The sequence below is a fragment of the Gordionus sp. m RMFG-2023 genome, chromosome 4 (assembly GCF_954871325.1).
Source record: "Gordionus sp. m RMFG-2023 chromosome 4, tfGorSpeb1-WG-v2, whole genome shotgun sequence".
In the NCBI taxonomy this organism is placed as follows: Eukaryota; Metazoa; Nematomorpha; class Gordioida; order Chordodea; family Parachordodidae; genus Gordionus; species Gordionus sp. m RMFG-2023.
This window is the reverse complement of record NC_088778.1, coordinates 28,072,672-28,098,494: the sequence shown is the minus strand read 5'-3', so window position 1 is coordinate 28,098,494 and position 25,823 is coordinate 28,072,672. Positions and strand designations below refer to the sequence as shown.

Here is a 25,823-nt window from a genome sequence, read left to right as displayed (position 1 = left end):
GGGGGATAGTTAGTTATGAAATAATTATCATTATTTGAATAAAATTGGAAAGGGATGAATTGTATTTTCTTTTTTTAATTATTTTTATTTGGTAGGTGGTTAAAAGTTTTGAGAGGGTTGATATCATTTATAGATATGTATACAAGCCCCTGATTATATTCTCCACAGTCCTTTTCTTAAGTTAAAATAGTAAATGGTATAGCGTATTATCTTATTTTAATAGATCCCTTTAGGCCATATTTTTTGATATCTAATTCACATTTAGAATAAATATCCTTACAAAATAAATCTAATTATAAAAAGTTTTTTAGAAAATGATTTTTTTATGAATATGTGAAGGAAAAAGTAGAGCATTGTCATATCATATCGTCTAAGCCAATAGTTTGTTTGTTAAATATATAACTAAAGTGTAAAATTTTAAAAGAATCACTGATTTGGACAAAGACTGGTTAAAAATAACCATGGGAAAAAACATCGGACAAAAACATCCCAATATAAAAAAATTTACATGCTTTAATGAATAAAAGGAAAATGTAATCCTCATTTTAAACTTTGCCCTTTAGTGTAATACTTGAGTATTTATAATAATATTTTACTAATAATGTTGCTCATCAAAAGTGATCATATTTGTAAGGGAAAACAACTATATGACTCAAGGGCTAGGAATATGAAATTTAAAATAATTTTATAATGCATGACGAATGGTAGTTATTTTTGAAATATTAATCGTAGGATTGATGTGGTAGAGAAAGATCACGTATAAAAGAATTTGTAAATACCCTCATAAAATCTGTATCTTGACGAATGAGTCGGTATATAGCTTGCTAAATTTTATACCAAAGTAGACCTTCCTATATTTTTGTCACAAAAAATAATGCAAATATAAAAAATTTGAGCCTATAATATAAAAACAAACAAAATTTTTATTGTATTTTATAAGACTCTGAAATAAAGAGGAAAGAATGGCGAAAATATATATAATTTATAACCAAGGGAATGGCACCAGCCAGACGAGAAAATTTTTTTTTTTAAATTTCGGCAATACTTTTTTTTAATAGTTATATAATTTATCAATTATGTCATTAATTATTTGTTAATTTTTATAAGTGTGGCTATATTTTTATTATATTTTAAAATTATTTATTCAATAAGAACCCAAATCAAAATATTATATTTAAATTAATTGAGATTCATGGCGAGATATTATACTAAATCACGCCCCCCCCCCTTCCCAAATAAACAGAAAAGATAAAAAGATATCTATAAAGATCGTAAAATATAACTTGAAATATTTTGATCACCACCTGTAGTATGCCTAATTCTCTTATTATATTACATACTTCATTAAATTCACTATGAGTAAAATGCTCTCCTTAATATTAGGAACTCAATAAATAGCAGTATTGTGATCACATGTATTTATATCGTTTTTTCTTTTTCAAACATATTTTTATATTCAGATCTTATAGAATATTTGACTATATGACCAGGTCAAATATTCCCCCTTGACCAGTCAAAATCTAGTCATTTGACTGGTCAATTGACTGACTGCTAACCCTGGCCAAAATTGATTGTTAAATCTATATATTAGGTCTACTGTTGTTAAACGGCTCATTTTGAGCCGATTTTTAAAAACGGCTAACTCAATATTTTAGCCAGAAAATATTGCCTAAGCCTTGAGATTTTTTAATAGATGTTCAAACCTTTGTTCCTTCTACAAACAAAATCTTCAGTCTTGCTTAATATTATTCAGGATGAAATATTGAGTTAGTCGTTTTTAAAAATCGGCTAAAAAAGAGCCGTTTAACAACACTAATTAGGTCATCAGACATTAAATAGGAATGCTACCCAGATATCAATTTCGCCAGTAAATATCAAGATTTAACTAATAAACTCAATGATTAATATATTGATAAAGCTAAGTTCCTTGTGCGCGATTATTATAAAATAAGAACTTCGAAGAAAAGGATAGGATAGCGAAAAAGTGTATTTCAATAACAAATTTCATAAACCAGATCTAAGTTTATTAATCATTATATAAAATTTTTTTAAGGTTAAAAGAAAATTACAAACTATCATAGTGAATCAATCTTCAACCTATTTTAAAAAAATATTATTCAAATAATTTAATTATAAAAAAGTGATTCAAAATAAATTAGTCATTATTAGCAATTATCGCGATATTAAATTCTCTATCGAGATATATGTTTCGCGATAATAACTTCGCTATAAAATTTTCGCGATTATTGATTCGCGATTAAAGTTTCGCGGTAATGTATTCGCTTTAAAGGTTTCGCGATAAAGATTTCGCTATAAAATTTTCGCGATAAAAGTTTCGCTGATTTGTATTCGCATTAAAGGTTTCGCGATAAAGGTTTCGCTATAAAAAATTCGCGATATTTGTTTCGCGATATTGTATTCGCGGTAATGTATTCGCTATAAAGGTTTCGCGATAAAGGTTTCGCTATAAAAAATTCGCGATATTTGTTTCGCGATATTGCATTCGCGGAATAGTATTCGCTATTATGGATTCGCGATAAAAGTTTCGCTATAAAATCCATTCGCGATAAACGACATTCGCGATAAAAGTTTCGCGAAAAAGTGTTTCACGATAAAAGTTTCGCTGAATTGACATGGAACCAGCAATTATAACATTTATTATTTTAGCAATTCAAATTTTGGTATAGCTATTCATGTTTTGGTAAATATACAAATTGATTCGATGAAATCATTTTCACTATAGATATAATGCTTCCCATTTAGCAATTCAAAACAACTAATCATGTCTCTTAAATTTATGAATTCAAACAAAACGTCCTCCGTACCACTTATTCTGGAATAATTAACGTCACAATTGTAAGTTAAGTCGAAAAGGATATCATAGATTGAAATATGGTAGGGGATATTAATTATCTTGAACGAGAACATAATATAAAAAAATGAATTTACTTTTCAATCTTCTTGTTATATAGGGAGAAAAAAAAATTTTTATTATTTTTTTTTTTTTAAAAAAAAGAAAAACATTATCCATTAGGTGAGATTCTTTTACCTATAATGGAGCACCATGCAAAGTAACATGATAATGTGCATGTAAGTAAAAAATATGTTTATTTATATTTAACTTTATTATCACTATCTTTTCCATTCCACACTTCGTTTATATACATTTTTATAAGTCCAAATTAGAATACAAACGAAAAACAAAAAAGTAAAAATATTATAAAAAAAAGTAAGGTTATGCCGTATAAAAAATAAAGTTATAAAAATAAGGTTACGCAATAAAGTTATAAGATTAGATTTCAAAAAATAATAAAAATTAGATTACAAAAAGTTCAAATGCAAAAAACAAAAAGTAAAATACAGAATTAGATTAGAACGCAACATTTTACTTATATATAATTTGACTAGGATTTGTAGTTAACCTCCTATTATTTGATAACTTAAAATATCTTTTTATTTTTTCTATTGTAATTTAATATCAATTTCTTAAATTTAATTTTATAATTTGTAACTAAATAATAAATCATTTGGAAAAGTGATAGTTTGTTTAAAATTTAAATTAGTATGATCATATTTTCAGCATGGTACTTTAATATGTATTCATGAATTTCATATAATGATAGGTAAATCTGATATTTCCCCTTCATTTGATGATAATTTTGAAAAATTTTCCCAATTAATTCTTATAAACCCCATGCTATTTTTCAGGATCCAAGGAAAAAATTAATTATTCTGAGTTTTCCTGGGCATGGTAAATATTTTTCACAATTAATTTGGACTAAAAAATTTTTTAATTTTAAATATGGGCTAGAAATTGGCCTGAAATCTTTTGAAGATATGGCCAGGCCTGATCACAAACCAAGGCCCATGCAACTTTCATATTCTGATTGTATTTTTAAATGCATTGTGACTTTTTATATATTTTATTTCAGTTCTCAACTACCAAAATTATTATGGTCTTTGGCAGGTTTGAGAAAATTTTCCCAAGTGCGTGGGAATTTTTTTAATATTAGGCATAGGTGTAATATTTAACACAATTTATATGGCCCTCAGGTAAAAGCTAATTTAAATATTATTTTTATTCAAAAAAATAGTATTCACTCTTAGTCTAAATGGGTTGGCCTTGGTCTGAAGTAAGGGTGAGCTGGGTTAAGTTAGAATAAAAAATCGATATTGTTTTTAGAGATTTACCTATCTACAGGTTTGGGGAAAAATTTTAAAAATTACTATGAGTTGGCCAGGTTTTATAATAATTTTTTTATAAAATTATCATGGGTTGGGCTGGGCTTGGAAAATATTTTTATATTGGGCTGGGCTTGGGGAAAATTTTTCAAAATTATTATGAGCTTGGACGCTTGATAATTTTTTTACTATTAATTATGGGACAGACATTGGCCTAAAACACCAAGCCCCATGAAAATCTGATTTTAATTGTATTTTTAAATTCATTATGAATGTTATTTCAGTTCTCAACTACCAAAATTATTATGATCTTTCATTGGGCTTGGAAGAATTTTTCAAAATTATTATGGCTTTTTACTTTGCCTGGGAATTTTTTTAATATTAAATATTAGGTTTAAGTGATCAGTAATATTTAATAAATAATATTGGTATTATCAAGTAAAAGCTTTAAATTTATTCTTACTCAAACAATAGTATTTACACTTAGTTTTAATGGATTGAACCCGGCCTGAAGGGGGCAGGAGGTAAAAAGAATAAAAATTGAATATTATTTTCAAATAACAGGTAACATCTAGCATAAAAGTAAGAAGAAAATTCTCATTCCCCGTCATTTTTGACGGGCTATCTACTAGTAAATATAATGAAGAATAATTGTAAAGTTTTATTAATAGATCTCAATAACCGTTCCTTGAAATTAGTTGGATTATTATAAACATTCTGTGGGGGTAAAATAACCCCTGTTTTTGAATGTGCTTGATTGTTTGTATTATCTAGATCAAATTGATTTGTCACGGGAAAAGATCTAGTTAAATATTTTTTTAAGCTACTGATCATGCAAATTATGAGAAAAGTTAAAATTTGGAAACCAAAAATATTAATATATTTTTTGAAATTATATATAAACCCATATTTTTATTTACCACAATAACTTTGCATCTTGGGCTCACCCCGTTTGCTGTCGAATTTACGCAAACCTTTTGTAATTTATATAAATTATATATTGGTATAGTAGACATCACCATTATACAAACTACTAGAGAAGGATACAATTTGTAGTAAACCGTTTTCCTTATTCGATTGATAGAGGAGTACCGAATCAAACAGATATATCTATCCAGGAAGTAACTTATCTTGATCCAATATCCCATGTTGACTAGTGCCCGAGTAATAATGTATATAAAAAAAAAATAAGTGCCACCTGCAATCTTTTATAGGATAATGCATGATAATAAACGCTTGCCAATACACAACAGTCAATGATAGATTGCAATAGCTGAAATTTATAAAGCAATCGAATTTTAAAAAATAATAAGTGTCACTGATGACACTCTTTACAATTTCTTTTCTGGCATATGAATTAGCCGTTTTTCACAGGCGGCTCATAACGAGTTGTTTAACACCACTACTGGCAAGTCAATATATAGCAATTTTTATAACAATCACACACCCCCTCCCTCCAGGACGAAACCAGTTGGATTCAAAAAAATAAATTCTCTTGCTGGATTCGGACCCATAACTGCAGTATAGCAAAGCCACCCTCTTGTCGACTAGACACAAAGGTTTATCAAAGATTTCGGTGTCAGTATCGAATACAAATAAAAAATAAATAAAACACCGATTGGTTCCGGAATGTAATGTTGTTAAAAATCCCGATTCTGGTCGATTTTAAAAAACGGCCCGATTTAGTTAATAACCAAAATAATATTATGTAATCCAAAATATTTAGCACAAGGCTGACAGAAATGCTTGGACATCTCTTTGCCAAATCACAATGCATACATAATATTATTTTAGCTATAATCTTAATCGGGCCATTTTGTAAAATCGACCCGAATCGGGCTTTTTAATAACATTACCAGAATGTCTTTGATAATAACAAACATTACCCGCTTTTTCTAATTAAATTTGTTTTATAGATTACATCTTATTTTAAGAAATTCGCTCCTTCTAGCACCCTATTTTAAAATCTTATAACACGAAAATTAATCAAATATTTTATAAATCAAATAATAGCATAAATAAAACAAAATTATATATTAGTTTATTTAACCATTTAAATTTAAAATGTGTTTCATGTAGGTGTCTAATAAAATTAATTTTATAAATTTATTTATGTTTCAAGATTAAAATTTAAGTACCTTTCTTTTCTTTTGTTACTATCCCTAGTTCAACCTATTATGAACCTGTCTGCAAACGTAACTGATGTCATCTTATCACTTCAGTAATAACAAATTTATATTAATGTAAATGACCAGTTTTAAAGGCAAATATATACTAATAAAAAGTGAAAATTTTGAAGAGTACCTTAAAGCAAGAGGTTTATTTTCTTAGATTTATTTAATAAGATAATATTTTAGGTGCTGGATTTATGGCTATTAAAATGGCAACTGCCTTAACTCCATATCTTGAGATTAATAATGAAGTGGATATTTGGACGCTTAAAGTGTACACATTCATAAAAACCGTCATTGATATGAAATTTAAATTAGATGAAGAGTTTTATCATACTCGTATGGATGGTACAAAATGCAAAGTAAATTTTGAATTAATTATTTGCTTAAATTTTTATTATAAAAATGTGTTGCTAATTAGTTAAACTTTTTATTTGTATCCTATCCTATTAGTTATAATTTTTTAAATATATTAGTTGTTTATTATAGGTAGTAATCCACATTGATGGTAATAAATTGATTGAGGAAGAGACACCTTGTAATAAACCTGAGGATAAACAAAAAAATATTAGAGAATGGACAGATGACAATCATGTTGTTTTGGTTAGGTTGTATTTTACACATGTATATAAATTTAATCATTTAGATTTTAACCTGCAAAGATGTGGTAGCTAAACGATATTTTGAAAGGATTGAATAGACTTATTTATTTTATCTGCTACAATAATTTATATAATATAACTAGTCAAATTTTATACAAAAACAAAAATATGCTACAATAAATCAAAAAGTAAATCTTTTAAGACCTTTAAAATGGTCAGAGTTTTTGAAACCTTTACCAATGGGTCATTTCCCACCCAACAGCTTATCTAGTCAAATGATTTTTTTAAAAAAATTTAGAAGTTTGTTTTTGATATTTTTACTTATAAATAAATAAAAAAAACTTACTAGTACAGTTTTATTTTATTCAAATTATGTTAAACCGAGTAGTGTATTATTTAAAAATTGGATGGGGGGAGAGGTATTGTTAAATTGGTTGTATAAGACCCTGGGCCTGAATCTAAACAATCAACTTTACCAACTCTGAACACTAGTCTAAATTTGTTTCAATAGTATACATAAATAAATATTATAATCATTAATATATTCATTAAGTGCTGATTATATTCGAATATGTATTATGTGAGATTTAAAAAAGATTAGATATTATATTTTTTTGACATTAATTTTTCTTTTTTCTTAAATAAACATTTTATAAAAATTTATATTAATAAATAAAATTTTACCTTTATAGCATCAACCTCAATTACATTGTTTTCCCCTATAGGTAATTTTTATAATATTAAAAATAAAATTATTTATCTTATAGAAATATAAACTTTCGCTATTAAATTTATATTTTTTCTATCCAAAATATCATAGTCAATAAGATCATGCACTTAATATATAAATTTTAATATTTTAACAAAAACTTGTATTTGAAGAAGCTAACAAATTCACTTCTTGATTATTCCATATCAAATCTTAACTTTACAACTTGACCATGTGAGATTTTGTTAAAATTTTGTAAATTAGTTTATGAAGTGTTATAATTGATGAATCCAAAATATTAGCCTTCGAAAATGATTTTTTATAAATTATGATAACAAAAATATTATATTCACTATATATGACTCATTTTATAGCTCTAAATAAATTCTTCCATGTATCTTGAATAAAATAATTTTTACTTTATAAATATTTTTTGTAATTAATTTTTTTTAAATGTTAGTATAAATAATTTTTTTTTCCAACAGATCAAAAAAAAACTGTTTATATAAAAATTTTCAGAGTGGTGAAAAAAAAGTTAAGTAAGAAAAATATTATTCCCGCTAGATGGCGTTAATATTTAATACCTTAAAACTTAATTTTTGAAATATAAGTCAATCTACATTTTCTATATTCCATAATATAATATTTACTGAATAAATTCGCATGCACAAAAAAATTTCCACTAGATAGAGTAAGTAATTTAAAATAACTAATTATGACTTAAATCATCGATTCATTTTCCCAATAATTTATCAATTCCAGTCGTCAATTTTTACAGAAATTTCAGATATTTTGTAAAAAACAATAAGAACTGTTCGTATAAAATCTTTCAGATTTCAAAAAGAAGTTAAGTAAGAAAAACAAAATTACCATTGGGTGGCGTTAATAATTTAAAATAACTTAAAACTTAACTTTTAAAGGTTAACCTACATTTTAATATTCCATAATATTTATTGAATAAAATCGCATTTTGGCACAAAAATAAAATCACGCCAGATAGCACAAGTAATTTTAAAATAACTTTATTTTTGTAAAATATGTCAGTCGAAGTTTTTACTTATTCTTTAATATTTATAGAATTCTCAGTAAATTTACTTATATTAGAAGTTTAGTTATATTGATTTCCTTAAATTTAATTTATATATGGCCATTTCAGATTATGAGTTCTTCCTGTATGCTTTAGTGTCTAGACTTGTTCTATCTAAAGAAATCGATTGTCTAAATGGAATTTAATATATCGTGCAAATTTTCTAATCATTAATGACTAGTCTCAAAGATTTGGCAATCGCCACAAAAAGTAAAAGATGGCAGTGGAGAATTGCCAATCATTTTAAATGATGTCTCGATATCTTTATATCTCGCAATCCTTATTTTTTATTAAGATAGCCAAATTGCTTCCTATTAGTAACAATTTAACAATCTGATGTATCTCTCAGATTCATACCTAATGACTTCCACTTGATATAATTTTAGGGCCTAGGCAAATTTTGAAAATCCTAATTTAAAATCAGGGTAGGTATCCTCTAAAAATAAATAAATTTCTATTAAATTATTTAGAAGTATTCGTTTTTGCATTTTTCATTTTATATTAGTGAATGCAATATTTTTTCCTGGGCAGTATAGTCTACTATATTTATCGTTTAAATAAAAACTTTTTACAATTTCCACTGCTTTGATTTATTGTTTTACCAGCTTTGGGATTAGTAGTCTAAAGAGTTTCTAGGAATTTTCTTTTTTTATTTTATGTAAGCTCCAATTCTCAGGTAATGGTCGTTTATAATAAATTAACAAATTTTTTTTAATTTTAATTGTTATTTTTTAAAATTATTTTTTTGAGCACTTTTTTTATGAATTATTAAAAATTTGATATTATCGGAAATTTATTCAGCAATATACCATTAGTTTATAATTTATATTAAAGCAAACCCAATATATTTTAAAAATTAGTTCTATTGTACAAAATTTTTACTATTCGGGTAATATTCGTGAATATTAAACTGAAATTATTCGAATATGTAGAATTATAAAAAAAAAAATCCAATATATTAAATTTAAAATAGCAAATAACTCGTTTTGAGCCTTACATTCGACTACTAATCATATCGAAATGGCGTAAGATCTTTAAGGTACTTTTTTAAAAAAAAAATCAGTTATACTTAGGGGAATAATGCAAAATTTTCTAAAAATTAGGGGTAAAAGATATCATACATGGTAAAATAAAATATAGTCAGGGAATAAATTGGCTCTAAAAGGATGTCCAAACATATTTTTTTAAGTTGTGTTTAAAATGCATTCTATTGTTTTTGTATAATAATTCTGAAGAGTTTTTTACACTTTTCTAGCAATATTTTTATTTTATAATTATATATTTATACTAAAATTATAAAAGAAATGTACAATTTTTGCTCTATAGCCAAAACATCTTCTATATTTTAATTGCATAAAATTTAATCGGATATAAAAAAAAATTTAATAATTACTTGGGAAACGAAACTATTTTGGTTTCCTATCTTTTAACACTACAAATATTTTTTTTACCAATTTAAACTTAGCGTATGCCTGGCGGTCTTTAACATATAATTAAAAAAGATACAATTATATAATCTTTAAGGTGGATTTATTTATTGCCAATGTATTATAAACAAATAAGGTAAGAATTTGAAATATTCGTTTTTTTTAAAAAATATATAATATAATAAAATCATAATTCAAGGAAAGTCGAATATTTAAATTAAATAAAAGTAGTTAAAATTTGAAAAAAAATACATTCAATACCTAGTTTGTAAATAATTCATTGTATATAATTAAACTAGCTAAGTTTATATAATAGCATTAACATAAATACAATTTGTAATATACATGCTATGCCTATGCTAAAATAAACACTAATTAAATAATATTTAAAATTTACAAAAAAAAATCCATAAAATGTTGAAATTTTAATTCATACCCGTTAACTAATAAACTCAATCTTCCAAAATTTTAGCTATTAAAAATTAATTTAAACAAACATTTTTTTAATGGATCATTATGGTATTTATATATATATGTTAACGGCAATGTGTTATTTTTTTTTAGCTTTAAATCAATATTTTAGTAAGTTAAATTCAAAAATCTGATTTTACCTGAAATGTATTTAATCATGTTTGGGATGCCAATCCTATCAATTTTAGGCAATCTTGACATGAACCTTTGAACATTATATAATTTATATTTTTCCATAATTTTTTATATAAATTATAAATGGCTTATAGATTAATAGGAAAAATGTCATTCGTAAAATAGGCATTTTAAACATGTTGTAATATATTCCGGGTAAAATCCGATTTTTAAAATTTAAGGAAAAACGTGGTCAAAAAATGATTTGAAGTTGAAAAAATAACACATTGCCGCAAACACATATATATAGGTATATCAATGGCTCTTTTTTAAAAAAAAAAATTACAGCAGTTGTTTGAAATTTGTTTTTGTCAAGTTACTCAAAGTAGCGTCACTGCATATAAAAAGCATTGTATAGTAAGAAAAATCTATCATTTCTAAGAATGTTAGAAAAAGTTGAATGTTGGTAAGATATTTTTTACAGATAGATCGAGACGATATTATACATGATAAAATATAATTAAACTTGAAAATCATTTTGGAGCCAATTATGAGAACGTATATTAATATAATGGAGAATAATTGTAGAGTTTTCTTGATAGATTTAATAGACGTTTCTTGAAAGCATTTGTTGGATAAACATAAATATTCAGTGGTGGTAATTTAACTGAATTAGGAGCTACTAAATGTTGAAAATGGGCAGCAATTTAAGGCATGATTCCTCATCATTGTAAGCGTTTGATTGTTTGTATTCAGATTAATTTAATTTCTTGGGTGAATAGCTCTAGTTAGATATTTTTTTTAAGCTTCTGATCATGGAAATTGCAAGAAAAGTTAAAATTGTGATGTAAACTGATAATATTATTATACTTTTAAATGCTATGTATAAGCCCATGCTTTTCGTCATCTTTATCGTAAATACTTTGCTCTTCGACTGTAGAATTTGAATAAGCTCTTTGTATTTTATATAATTTATATGTTTGTATATTGCATATCACCAATATAGATGTGACTAGAAAAGGATATAATTTGTAATAAACCGTTTTCCTAATACGATTGATAGAGGCGGGTCGAATATAGCACAGGTATTTGTCAGAAAAATAGCATATTTTCATTCAATATCCCACGTTGATTAGTCCTGGAAATAGTAATGTATAATATGATAAGAGATAATTTATTTTTATAAAATTAAATTTAACATAAAATAAGAATTAGGAAAATAATTTTTTCTCAAATAATTTTAAAACTAAATATTTGAAACTCAAACCATAAAATAATTAATTAAGACACTTCAACGCGTCTAAAAATGTTTTACTGGAATATGCTGAAAGTTTAAATTTTAACACGTAAAAAGTGACTTTAATTTTTTACTTTTTTAACTAATAAATTTTTTATTAAAATACTCCTAATAAATGTCAATATCTGTATAAAAAAATTGACAAAATTTATGACAATTCAATATCATGAATTTACATTTTAATTAAATGTGAAGACCTGGGGCAGGTTTTGGCACTTTTATTTACTTTGGATTAACATATTTCAAAAATTTTAAAATTAGATGCGCTATAACACGTACCACGAAAGGCTACATTTTTTAAAATTTATATCAATATAAAGCCCTAAAAGAGCTTTTTCTTTGACAATAATTTCTACCGAAGAAAAACATGTAAAGAATAAAAACTACGTTTATTTTGGAAAATTTGCTTCAATTTTTTTATGGATAATATAATCCCGGTCTCCTCTACCCAAAATATTTCATTAATTTACTAAAAATTATTTACATTAAATATCTTTAATCCTAATAATGATTTTTAAGTTAATATTTTTAGAACAATTCATTAAAAAAAATACAAATCAAATATAGTACATTTTTCCATATTGATAGGAAATGTAAAAAGAATTAGAACGAACCATTGCTATATAAAAGTTTCATATAAACTATTGTTATTTGTTAGCCGCTAATTAATAGTATATCGCAATTAGAAATTTGAAATACTAGACTTTACTTGAGTTATTTACAATATTACTTGACAATTAATTAATTGAAATAAACCTTCCTTGTTACATATAATAGGTAGAAGAATAATATAATATCAATAATCAACTATAAGTATAATATTTGCACTTCATTCTACACGAGTATTTTTGTCTAAGGGGAATTTTTCTCTCTTGAATTCCATAAAATTCATGGATTGCTATAATGAAAACTCACTTATATTAAATTAATTAATAAATAGTATCCTTTCAAATCCTCGTTTAAAAATTTTGCCCTAACCCAATTCAGAATATTTATCCCCAATTTAATCCGAAAATTTATTTTAATTTAATTTGCTTTTTTTTTCTTCTTTTTTTTATTATTAAAATATAATATATATAAAAAAAAAAAATTTAATTTAATTTTAAGAGAAACATAATTGAGTTCCTAGAAATGAACAATAGTTAAATTTGAAAATATCGATTTGTATGTTCTATCTCCAAAGATTTTAAACTCCTTTGATTCAATATTTGCGATTTGATTTTGTGAGCTAAATTTTTTTAAAACGCTAAAGCAAAGAACTGCCCCTTGGTAGACATAGCTATAGGTGAGAATATATATTTTTTTATTCTCTGCTTGAATTAACAGGTTGCTAATAATATTAGTTGGGAAAGATGAGACACATGTATGATCCCAAATAAGGGGTTTGCCCATGGCCCAAGAGGATAGTGGTCAGACCGCCGGGTCTTAAGTCGTAATCTGTTGAGAGGTTACAGGGTTCTAGAAAATTCATGAACTGATTTTTTTTTTTTTAAATAAACATTTTGGTGTTATTCTTGAAAAGAATATTTATCCAAAAAAACCTTAGGGAAAACGAAATGATTTAGAATTCCCGGTCCCAAGCTTTAATCCGACTGATTCTAAGATAACAATCTCTGTTCTTATTCGATTGATCCAAGTTTCGTTGAATCGGATTTAGAATGTTTTCTATCTTCACTACACGATTATATTTAGTTGTTTTACTTGTGAAAACATTTAAAAGGGGTAAATGGAGCTTTGAATTGTTATTTTAAAGAAGAGATTGTTTCAATTTTCCATTCAAACTCTATTTTAAAAAAAATTATAGATAAATTATATTTAATTACTAATTGATATTATATTTTTGATTCTTTTTCACTTAAACTTTTCTCATCGATGTGCTGTTCACGTGAGTATACCTTTCGTAAAATATTTAATGTCAACTATAAAATTTATTTTTTTAAGAGTAGGAATAGGAAACATTGTTTATCATAAAAAGCTCACATAAGTTATGACTAGAAGATTTAGACGATCAAATTTTAATAACAAGACTCGAGTTGTGTTTTTAATCGAAAAATGGACTCCTTAACTGAGTGGATACTTTATCCTGCTACCGCTTAATATGAAAGAATCTTTCAATTGACTAATTTACTCTACCAGTTTAGTTGACTAAGATCACAACGACTACTAAACTAAAACGAAACTTAGTCGACTAAAACGATTAAATTTATATGATAAAAAAAATTTACACATCCATAACTACTGCTCTTTTCTAGGGGTTCAATAATGTTTTTCTTAATTGCGCTCCATCCTTTTTTAAAAAAGCTTTTTTTTTATCTCGTTTTTTATATATATTTTTTTAATTTATTTCCTTCTCATAATATTTAATTACCCGATAGAGCCCTAATTGGGGTGTATACCTTTGAACTTCAATCCATTTTTTCTTTAAAATAATTATTTTTTCTCGCAATAAACATTATATAGATTTTATATATATTAATAGCGAAATATGGTTCGTTCAATATCGCATCATGTCATATTCTACATCAAACTTAGCCTGTTGTGCCAAGCCTTTATATCCCAATAGATAATAAAGGGATAAAAAAAATCTTCAAAAATTATTACTTGCAATCTCCATTTAATTAATTATTTTTATATTTATAGATGTAAAAAAAAAGAAAGGCTACGCATTGCGTAGTGTACTACTTTAAGTTATAATAACAAAAAGAGCTTATTGGGATTTCGAAATTGGGATTTACGATTTCAAAATTGAGATTTGGGATTTCAAAATTGGGTACATTCTAGTTGTGCCAGGAATGACCTATTTTATGTGGGCCTCCTTCTTATTGTGAAGATCAATTTTTTAAAAAAAATATTTTTATAATTTATATTAATTACGTTATTTATTTATACGCAATTAAAAATGAATATAATTTATGTGGGTTAAATTTGAATATGTGCCCATTTATCTTATATGGGGTGTCATCTTACTCATTGTTGATGGCGTTAATACATAATACAAAATAAAATGATAGATTATAGACTAGACTTTAATGGAGGGCAATCCAACGATACAATTGGTGTATTTTTTTGAATTCCATTAAATAAAATTGCAATTTTATAGCAAAAATAGCAAAACACCTACCAAGCCATGCATACCTTGATCTCCACCATTCTTCATGACTCTTTATAATTTATGACTGAGAAAATAATTTTATTTTCAAATTATAATCAAAAAGATATTTTTGTTTTATATGTAGTAATTTTAATACTCGGTACAAACTTATTCAAATCCGGGAAATTTTTATGAAAGTTAATCACAAATTTTTAGAAAAATAAAAGCCTCTTGTTTGGAAAAGGCCTCGGTAAAAATCTACACATAAATGTAAAATGTACATCATATTAATATAAATCTAGAGCGTCATATTGAGTAACTTTTCTTGATTTAAGGAAATCAGCGTTAAAATACTGGGTTCGGCGATTGTAATAATAATTTTTCAAATTAGAATTTTATTTGTTTTAAATATTTAAAATGGTTAATGCTAAATAAAAATATGCGGTATTGAACCAGCAAATATTTGATGCTATCGAGATAACCGGTGTTCATTTGTAATATATTTTTTTAAAAAAGTCATTTTCGAAAAACGTCTATGGCCCAGTCGTTGAATAATCTCAATACGATAGTTCTAGGTTCGAATAAAAATCATGTTTTTTTCTGATACCAACTAGGCGTTCTCTGATCTCTTCTTAGAGGGGACTAATATTTAGTATATTTTAACGAACGCGCGATTCCGTCTCAAAAATATCTTTGAAAAATGGGTTATTATTACAATATAGGTGATAACAGTGTTGAAAGATAACGGTGGAAAGAGATTTTAATTTATAATAATTTTATTCTAAAACTAATATGATACTAAAAATAAATATAAAATAAGGTATATATATATATATATATTTATGTTTTATAAAAAAAACAATTTAAACGAAATACATAGTTAAAGGCTAAAATAACAATTTAAGTTAAATAAAAGTCAATCGATCAACATATACTAATTGTTTAAAACATCTTTTTACTTATCTCAGGTAGTCGGCACTGCTAATATGATATCAGATTTAATGTGCCATTCATTAAACTATATGTAAATAATTTATATATTGGTTTAATTTTTCCCTAGACATTATAATTTATAAGCTTAAAATATTTAAAAAATGTGAAAATGGCAATATACTAAAGTTTACAAAAATTATGACTTACAATTATCCAGCGTCTACATGGCAGAAAATTTGATGGAGGCAACCCCCATCCCAAATCTACCCCTACCCCCCTAAAAAAATTTCGCGGCCTTCGGCCGCGATATTTGCCTTAATCAAGAAAATCTTATATTAAGTCACTATTTATACCCTTACAAACATTCAGACCTGCTTTGGAAAAAAAAATTTACAAACTGATAACTATTGTTACTATCCGTTTTCAATTAACTTATATTTAAGTAGGTAGTGCAATCTTTTCATAATTTGATTGATAATCAATTTATTTTCATAAAAATTAATATAATAGTATTAAATGAGATAACATATTTACATTACTATAAAAAAATATCAAAAATTTAGTAAAAAAATATAAGATGAGTAATTTTAAAGAGGTATAGCTTGATTCTATAATTACTAATACCTTTATATTAAGTAAAAAAAACAAAATGAGTAATTTTAAAGAGGTATAGCTTGATTCTATAAATACTAATGCCTTTATATTAATTAAAAACATTCATATAGATATAACTATTATATAAAAAAAATTTTTATGTAAATATAACTTTTATATAAAATATTAGAATAAAGAATATAGTATATTTTGCACAAGAATTATAAAAACATTTATGTAAATATAACTATTATATAAAATATAAAATGAATAGAGTATATTTTGCACTGGAAATATAAATTTTTTTATGTAAATATAACTTTTATATAAAATATGAGAAAAAAATGAATATAGTTGCACTGGAATTATAAAAACATCTATGTAAATATAAGTTTTATATAAAATATTAAAATAAAATGAATATAATATATTTTGCACTGGAATTATAAAAACATTTATGTAAATATAACTATTATAAAATATTTAAATAAAATGAATATAGTATTATATTATGCACCGGACTAGAATGATATAAAAAACTATTAAATTAAATTTACATTATTAAAAAGGCGTATATAATTAGCTGTGAAAAAGATATAACTTATTTTATTAATAATTTAGTTAATCTTTTAGACGTAGATGCAAATCGCGTTATAATGTCGTCTATTTTAAATCTTTCAAAAACATCAATTTCGCTGGATATTAGAAGTAAATTTTCTAAAAAGGGGTCAGAAATTTTATTCCGCATTCTAGTTTTATTTATTTTGACTTTGCTCATCACTCTTTCGGCTGAACAAGAAGTAGTTGGTAGAGTCAATAAATATTTATATAATAAATATAAATTAGAATAAGAATTTAATTTATTTAAAAGACGATATGGTAGTATAAATGAATATTTTATCCATTTTTTTGTATTAATTATGTTATCGTTATTGATATCTTCCTCGGTTTCATCGTTTACAATACCTTTAATTATATATAATTTTAAATAAAATATCAATAAATTACTTTCATCAATATATAACCCATCATTCTTTTTTATTTTCAAAAGATCCTTGCAATAAATGATTGCTTGTGAATCCAAATATAAAGATCGAAAATCATTATATTCACGAGCAATATCTTGAGCATTTAATTGGTAAGTATGACAAATTTGAGATATTTGCCACCCTTCTATTCTATCATTGGCTATAATTCCAGCTGGTGTAAAAAGAGATATTTGAGATAAAAAATTTAAACAATCATAATTAAATCTTTCATTTAAATCATTAATGATTGTATCAAGCACAGGGAAAAATATTTCCCTTTTATATCTATAATGCTAAATAATAATTTTAAATCTTTTTTTATTCAACTTGTTTTTTTTTTGTTTAACATAATTATTGAATGCTGTTTGATCAAATTTGAATATTGATTTTATATTATGCAATTCCGTTGTAACATTATTCTTTTTCAAATAACTGTTAGATAAGGAATGCAATTTTAAAAAAATATTATCCCCATTAGCTACATTTTAAAATTATTTATAGAAATCGTAACTAATTTTAACCTCTTAGTCTTTGTAATTTATTTTTTGTGTGTTGTATTAATTTAGTTACCATAGCCAAATCATTACCAACTGCCTGCATTTCAATACAAGCCTCATGTGTGCATTTCAATATTTCTTTCAAAATAAATAGACTTAATATGAAATCTTCATCCTTAATTCTTGTTAATAATCCATCGGCAATAGAAGAGGTGCTTGGGTCATTAGAATCTTTTAATTCATTTAATGATGCTATAATATGTTCATAAACATCTAAAAAAATTTCTACAGCTTTATAAGATGATGACCAATTTCTAAAAAAAGATAAGTTACATTAAAAATATTATATTTACCTTGTTGTATTTTTTATTCTTTTAAGAGATTTTTTAGACTTTGTCATTTGATATTTAACAAACACTCCTTGACGTCTTACCCCATTCATGAAATTATATAACTCATCCAATATTCCCATTACCTTTTTCATTTCTATTTTGCATCCACAAACATGAGCAACTACTAAATTGAGCCTATGTGCATGGCACCAAATATATATGGCTTTTGGAGCCTCTTTCAATATTAAAGCCTGCATTCCTTTGTATACTCCTCTCATATTCCCTGCACCATCCATACTTTGCCCAACCATATAATCAAGAGGAAGACCAAGATCTTTGAACTTAGAAAAAACATGTTTCTTTATATTTTCCCCGGTGGTTTCTGATGTTGTAAAAACATGGATGATCCTTTCTACAGGATGTGGATGCGGATCATCTTCTATATATCTTACAAGTAAAGCAATGCATTCTTTTTTAGACACATCATATGTTCCATCTAATATGATGCTATAGGCACAATTCTCTTTAATTTTTTGAATAATACATTTTATTATTTTTATCTTAATGACTTCAATAATTTTTTTCACATGGCCATATGACAATAAATTTATATAAGGTCTTGAAATTTTATCTGATTTTTTTCTCCTCAATTTTTCGTTGTTATCAATGTATGCCCGTAAAGTTGGAACCGTTTTTGCCATTAATTTTATGAGGCACATAAAATTACCTTCATTCGAATTAGTGCCCCAAAAGGCTATGTTACATTTTATAAGGTATATAATGGCATCAATAATATTATGAACTATATTACGATTTTCCATTATTATATCAAGCCTATTTGATAGAAAATGATCTTGAATACGCTTATTTGCAAGCCAAGTCATGTTGGTGTATTCACAATCCTTATGAATAGAAGATGACTCATGTCTCTCTAAGTCACGCTTAAAATTTTTCCAATTATTTACTCCAAGTTGAGTCCAAAAAGTATTGGATTTAGGGCCACCAAACATAAGACAATAAAGACAAAAGACTTTGTCTAAAGTGGTGCTATAGGATAACCAATTTCTTGGTTTGAGGGAACCATCAATATTAACCTTTTTATAATAGGATATATTCATGCTCCTATTTAAAAGTAGAAATAATGGATGCGTAAAAATTAATAAAAATTAAATTTTTTAAAAACCTTTTGTGAGTAACAGGATATTGAAATATATTTGAACATGGCTGACATGGGCCTATGGAAATTATGAAATTAATCAAGATATTTGTCATTCTAAAGAATATGAAATGAAAAGGGTCATTAGGCTCCTTTTTTTATATAATTGAATAATATTTGGGCCTTTAATGTTTGAAATATTTTGGCTTGCATTGGGATTGATAATTGGATGAAAAAAAGATATAATTGGGGAATTTTCAATAACTTTGTGTGTTTGCTAATTATTATTAAAGAGTGTATAGTTTTATTTAAATTAAATACCTCATCATTCAAAATCAGCAGATCACTGGAACTGGGCATTGTATGAGAAGATAATATAATTTGGGAATCTTCAGTAAAAGATTTGTGCTAATTATTAAATAAAGAATAATTAAAATTTGTTTATTCATGAAAATATCTGAATATCCTCATTTATTCCCTTCAAAATTATAAAAGAAATCTTATTTAAATTAAGTACCTCATTATTCAAAATCAGCAGATCACTGGAACTGGGCATTGTATGAGAAGATAATATAATTTGGGAATCTTCAATAAAAGATTCATGCTAATTATTAAATAAAGAGTGGTTAAAATTTGTTTACTTATGAAAATCTTAATTTTAATAAAAATTTTATTCTTAATTAAGATATAGAAAAGTGGAAAATATTTCATAATTTATTCACTTCAGAATTATCAAACAAATCTTATTTAAATTAAGTACCTCATCATTCAAAAATCACCAGATCACTGGAACTGGGCATTGTATGAGATAATATAATTTGGGAATCTTCAGTAAAAGATTTGTGCTACTTATTAAATAAAGAATAATTAAAATTTGTTTATTCATGAAAATATCTGAATATCCTCATTTATTCCCTTCAAAATTATAAAAGAAATCTTATTTAAATTAAGTACCTCATTATTCAAAATCAGCAGATCACTGGAACTGGGCATTGTATGAGAAGATAATATAATTTGGGAATCTTCAATAAAAGATTCATGCTAATTATTAAATAAAGAGTGGTTAAAATTTGTTTACTTATGAAAATCTTAATTTTAATAAAAATTTTATTCTTAATTAAGATATAGAAAAGTGGAAAATATTTCATAATTTATTCACTTCAGAATTATCAAACAAATCTTATTTAAATTAAGTACCTCATCATTCAAAATCACCAGATCACTGGAACTGGGCATTGTATGAGATAATATAATTTGGGAATCTTCAGTAAAAGATTTGAGCTAATTATTAAATAAAGATTAATTAAAATTTGTTCATGAAAATATCTGAATATCCTCATTTATTCCCTTCAAAATTATAAAACAAATCTTATTTAAATTAAGTACCTCATTATTCAAAATCAGCAGATCACTGGAACTGGGCATTGTATGAGATAATATAATTTGGGAATCTTCAATAAAAGATTTGTGCTAATTATTAAATAAAGAGTAGTGAAAATTTTAGGCAAATGACTTATTTTATTCTTAATTATAATATATAAATTTTTTTTTAACAAAAGTTGAAATATTTAAATATTCTTATAATTTATTTCCTTCAAAATTGATAAAGGGCATAATAAAAATGTACCTATATATTAAAAATCTTATCTTTAATAAAAATTAAAAGTATTATGCTCAAATTATAGATGAAGAATTGGTTTCTACTAATTCACAAAATTTAAGGTTATTTTTACTTATATTTATTGTCATGAATTAAAATAATATATATAAAAAATTACTTTTTGGAAGTAAGATGTTATTGATTTTTTTTGTAACTTGGTTTCAACCCCATTTGTGATATTGAATGGAATATCTTTATTTAAGGATACCCAATTATTATCCTTTTTGATAGCTATCTTTGTAAATTTGATATCAGATAACTTGACATGAGGATGTTTATGTTTATAATGGTTATTTATTTTGTCACTTCTTATTTTAGAAGTTTTACAATTAATATAGTCACATTTGACTTTATATATTGTTTTGTTACTTGGCATCTAGAATAAAAATGAAATAAATATTTAGATAATATTTTTTTACTCACTGATGGCCATCAAGAATGATGGAGAATCATAATTTTATCCTTTATTTGACGGTGGATGGCTGAATCTTAAAATTCTCCTATCTTATGAGGTGTGATTCAGAAATTAAATTTATATTTGTTTAAATGAGGGTGTAATTTTAAAATTTTCCAGTGGTTTTACAAAATATATTAAAGAAATATATATTTAGATATTTTAATATATGTGCACAATAAATTTTTATTCATTTGTATTATATTTTTAATCTAAAAAATATATTAAAATCTTTTAAAATAAATTCTTATTCATTTGTATTTGTAATTTATAATCAAAAAAATATATTCTAGACCCTTATTGTTTTTAAATTAAAATTCATAAATATACACTCTATTAACATATTTTATAAAAATAATGAAAAATTTACTGATTCAATCATCATCATATAAAGGAAATTTATTATGCACCCATCATTGAATAAAGAAGAAAATTCTGATTACCAGTCATTCATAATGGACTATCAGCTATTAACTTATATTTTTGATAATGTTTTCTTAAAAGATTCCTATTATATTATATGTAAGCTTAATGCATGGTCACAAAAAATATAATATTTTTTGTTATTTATGCCAAAACAATCATGGATCAATATTTCCTCCATTATACACTTCACAATTGATTTCTTTATTTCTTAGTGTCCAACAATTTTTAGAAATGTATGATGCTTTGAAATCATAGTTTCTTTAAATTAACAATCCTAATAAATTTTGCAAATAATTGAAAACAGGCATATTTGTGATTTGCCCATTCATTTATCTTCAAATAAAGTCTGAGAAATGATATATTTTAATCATTGAAATTAGAGACCTTCACTGGCATTGATTTCTTCATCCAGCCTAGGTCATAAGTAAAAATAATTTTCAGGCCCAGTTCATGTTTAATGGAAATCCAAACCCAAACCACATCATAGGTTTCAAAGATTATTCCCAAGCCATATCCAAAAATTTAATTTATTGTTAACAAAAATAAACAATATTTCAGTATATGGAATCACTTTGTCAATTCATTTAATTGAAATCTTTTCTTAAATCAATAATCAAATGAGAGGAATAGATTATCTGTTCATTCTCCCAAGATTTCTATAAATATTTAGAAAAAAGGCCAAATATATTATGGAAAATTTGATGTTATATAAAATTTATCTAATAATGAAATAAAAAATTTATCAATTCTTTTAACAAATTTTTTATCACACAATGGTTTTCACCTCTCACTTATAATTTTGTATATAATTTACACTTACCTCAAAGAATCATTTATCATAAATAGAAATCAATTATGGGTCCAACCTGATTGCCTCACAAAAATGTGGTAATATTTACCCCATTGAAAATGATTATTTAAAAAATTATTAGCAAAAATAATTGCCATGGTTCAAAACCCAGATAACTTATTAAGTATACATATTAAGATTAAATAAAAATAGCTTCATTCTTTATTATATTTATTTATCTATCATCAAATTAAGGAAAATGCAATTATATGCTTAAAAAATTACCTTTTTAAAATCCAAAAATGTTTCTTTATATTGTTAATTGAGTAGGATTATCTTATCATAAAAGGGATTCTTTATTCAAAAGGTCCTTATTATAAAAAAATATATATTGATAATTTAAAATTGATACTGTGAAAATCTAAATCCCATTATGTAAATGAATTTTCTAAAAATTTAAAAAAATAAATATAGTGTATAATATTTATAAATTGACAGATATCTTTTCTTTAATTGACATTTTTCAGAAAATCAACGATAATCATATCGATTATTGGATTTAAAAATATCATAATACAAGTCAAAAATTACCCTCCAAAAATCAATACCTACCCCCAAAAACAAATGCCTACCCCCCAAAAATCAATATCTACCCCCCAAAATTAATACCTACCCCCCAAAATGCCAATATTTTTTGGAGGCATTTGTCTCCTACCCCCCCCCCGGCCATGTAGACACTGATTCAATTATCAATCAAATGTGATAGGTAATTTTAAAACAATTCGAATAAATTAAAATTTTTGCAATATAGTAGTAATAACTTACATATTATTTTATAAGCATACAATCATGAGGCTCGAACCGGTTCAGAGACATTTTAGAGGTTCGGTTGTGGTTCGGCTAAAATTTTTTTTAGCGGTTTAGGTTCGGTTTAGATTGGATGAAAATACCGGTTTTCGCGGTTTAATGGTTCGGTTCAGGCTCGGTTTGGATCCCTCTATAAAACTAATAGAACTTCCAGTTAATACCAAACACACACAGGTAAATAATGAATCTCCAGAATAATTTATCTTTATCAAAAAAATACCAACAATAAAACACATCCCATCTAGTGTTAGTTACCAGATCACTGACCTCCTTACTAAATTATTTGATAATATTAACAAAGACTTTTCAAATTTAAATAATTGGAATAATCACTTCACATTCCCTTTCAAATGCCTCTGCATATCAACTAACGGCAATTTTTCCCAGTCCACATACCTTTTTAAAAATTTTACGGAAAATATTTAAAATAATAACAAACAAATACCGCGAATCTATATTTCTTAAACAAAAGCTTCAACTTGAAACTTTTAAACATAATTATTCCTGTTTTTTAGGAACACACTCATTACTTAATTAAGCCTTTTTATAGCCTTCTATACTTATATATATATTTATTTTTATTTAGTAATTTTATATATTTTTATAAATAGTTAGTTATTATAATTTTTAAATTTATATGATGTGTAATAAAATTTTTTATGTATTATAAACATATTAATTAAATGATATCATAATTTAAATAATTGAATGAATTTGAATAAAATTTTAAAAATAAAAATAAAATATAATAAATGATTTAGTTTTTTGCAAATTTTGGATAAAATAGAAGAATATAAAAAAATTGCGTTTTGTTGAATAGTAAAAATAGATATATTATTCCAATTATCTTTTAATAATAGCAACCACTTGCCTCGAATTTTTACAAGGGGAGATAATGAATAGACATTAGGGTGTAGGCTATGGTAGAATAAAGCAAAGTTAATAAATTTTTAAATATAAATGATCAAATAATTGGTGTAAGGTCTAATTTATTAATATTTATTTATTTTAATTTTATGCTGATTTAAATTTTAAAACCATTTATTCATAAATAAAAATATGTAACGAAAATTTCATATTTGGCCTTTTTTTTAAAATTATTGTATTGGTATTTTGGTATATATATTTTTTTTTGTAAATGTATTATATGTATTTTATCATGCGCAATAATCCGATTTGTTACCCTTAGCGCATTGATTTGTTTTTGGGGTTATGAGAATGAGAATCATCGTGATCAGTTTTTGTATATATTTTGAAAAAGAAATTTCGTAAAAATAATTAATACTTTTTTGTGTTTAAAAGAAAAAAATAAAGAATTTAATCTTTTTGTTTATATTTTGTTTTGGAAGTTAAGAAGTTATATTAAGAATTCATAATATTCGGAGGGAAGTAATTCAGTAGATTGGCACAACGTAAAAGAAAATATGACTTATTGCCAATTAGATTTATGGGAAACTCAGTGAATAATATTTTAAAAAATTCCTTTTCTTACCTGATCTGTATTAGAATCAGGTATAACCGCATAAAATAAAGGCCCACAGTTTTCGTGGAATGGGAGGGTGTTTTAAAATTAGCATGCATATTGTTATATCTCATAAAGATTGTTTATAATATATTCTAAAATGTTATTGTTTGGAATCTAATGTTATAAGAATATTATAGGTTTTAAATTCTATAAACTTAAAAGGTTAATTGGATTAAATAATTAATTATATTATCCTTACAAGGTATATATAGACAAAAATTAATAATAAAGATTGTCAATGACCATATATAGTAGTAGATTCAATGAATACAAATTGGCGACGATTGTGGCATATGGGTTATGGGTCAAGTAAATTAATAGAATTTGGAAATTACTTATTAAAAATAAAATATATTTAAATTTTAGAAATAATTTATGATGTCACAAAGGTATCCACAAACGAATTTCAA

General features: G+C 25.0%; 3 protein-coding genes across 10 annotated transcripts; 1 reads left to right on the top strand and 2 right to left on the bottom strand.

Moving 5' to 3' along the window:
* The first annotated feature begins 6,391 nt into the window (after positions 1 to 6,391).
* LOC135928320 (sodium/calcium exchanger regulatory protein 1-like) lies at positions 6,392 to 8,046 on the top strand. Its single transcript, XM_065464760.1, has 4 exons — positions 6,392 to 6,499; positions 6,540 to 6,715; positions 6,843 to 6,956; positions 7,000 to 8,046. Exons 1-4 carry the CDS (start codon positions 6,430 to 6,432, stop codon positions 7,051 to 7,053), a joined length of 414 nt encoding a protein of 137 aa, XP_065320832.1. The 5' UTR covers positions 6,392 to 6,429; the 3' UTR covers positions 7,054 to 8,046.
* An 8,608-nt stretch (positions 8,047 to 16,654) lies between these two features.
* Positions 16,655 to 20,277, bottom strand: LOC135927798 (zinc finger MYM-type protein 1-like). Of its 2 annotated transcripts, XM_065463989.1 has the most exons (8): positions 20,209 to 20,277; positions 20,013 to 20,099; positions 19,719 to 19,968; positions 18,557 to 19,657; positions 18,228 to 18,517; positions 18,034 to 18,184; positions 17,687 to 17,991; positions 16,655 to 17,644 (listed from the first exon to the last, which is right to left on the bottom strand). In XM_065463989.1, exons 3-8 carry the CDS (start codon positions 19,805 to 19,807, stop codon positions 17,280 to 17,282), a joined length of 2,301 nt encoding a protein of 766 aa, XP_065320061.1. In that variant the 5' UTR covers positions 19,808 to 19,968; positions 20,013 to 20,099; positions 20,209 to 20,277; the 3' UTR covers positions 16,655 to 17,279. The 2 variants fall into 2 exon arrangements, with proteins under 2 accessions (XP_065320061.1, XP_065320062.1); XM_065463990.1 differs by lacking the exon at positions 20,209 to 20,277 and having other exon boundaries at positions 20,013 to 20,167.
* Positions 20,278 to 20,470: 193 nt separating this feature from the next.
* LOC135927797 (uncharacterized) lies at positions 20,471 to 23,551 on the bottom strand. Of its 7 annotated transcripts, XM_065463986.1 has the most exons (9): positions 23,434 to 23,551; positions 23,307 to 23,391; positions 22,176 to 23,260; positions 21,775 to 21,855; positions 21,470 to 21,727; positions 21,078 to 21,161; positions 20,889 to 20,972; positions 20,646 to 20,732; positions 20,477 to 20,539 (listed from the first exon to the last, which is right to left on the bottom strand). In XM_065463986.1, the coding sequence occupies exons 5-9, from the start codon at positions 21,725 to 21,727 to the stop codon at positions 20,537 to 20,539; spliced, it is 516 nt and encodes a 171-aa protein (XP_065320058.1). In that variant the 5' UTR covers positions 21,775 to 21,855; positions 22,176 to 23,260; positions 23,307 to 23,391; positions 23,434 to 23,551; the 3' UTR covers positions 20,477 to 20,536. The 7 variants fall into 7 exon arrangements, 6 of the variants coding, with proteins under 6 accessions (XP_065320058.1, XP_065320055.1, XP_065320056.1 ...); XM_065463983.1 differs by having other exon boundaries at positions 21,771 to 23,260; XM_065463984.1 differs by having other exon boundaries at positions 21,775 to 23,260.
* Between the last annotated feature and the right edge of the window lie 2,272 nt (positions 23,552 to 25,823).

Coding starts and splice junctions, on each gene's coding strand:
- LOC135928320 (XM_065464760.1), top strand. CDS start 6,430: ATGACCAGTTTTAAAGGCAAATATATACTAATAAAAAGTGAAAATTTT. Junction 6,500..6,539: donor AGAGTACCTTAAAGCAAGAG/GTTTATTTTCTT, acceptor ATAATATTTTAG/GTGCTGGATTTATGGCTATT. Junction 6,957..6,999: donor ATGACAATCATGTTGTTTTG/GTTAGGTTGTAT, acceptor TTAATCATTTAG/ATTTTAACCTGCAAAGATGT.
- LOC135927798 (XM_065463989.1), bottom strand. CDS start 19,807: ATGACAAATATCTTGATTAATTTCATAATTTCCATAGGCCCATGTCAG. Junction 19,658..19,718: donor TATCCTGTTACTCACAAAAG/GTTTTTAAAAAA, acceptor ACTTTTAAATAG/GAGCATGAATATATCCTATT. Junction 17,645..17,686: donor TGGGTTATATATTGATGAAA/GTAATTTATTGA, acceptor ATATAATTAAAG/GTATTGTAAACGATGAAACC.
- LOC135927797 (XM_065463983.1), bottom strand. CDS start 21,727: ATGCCAAGTAACAAAACAATATATAAAGTCAAATGTGACTATATTAAT. Junction 20,973..21,077: donor TGCTGATTTTGAATAATGAG/GTACTTAATTTA, acceptor TTTAATAATTAG/CTCAAATCTTTTACTGAAGA. Junction 20,733..20,888: donor TGGTGATTTTGAATGATGAG/GTACTTAATTTA, acceptor TTTAATAATTAG/CATGAATCTTTTATTGAAGA.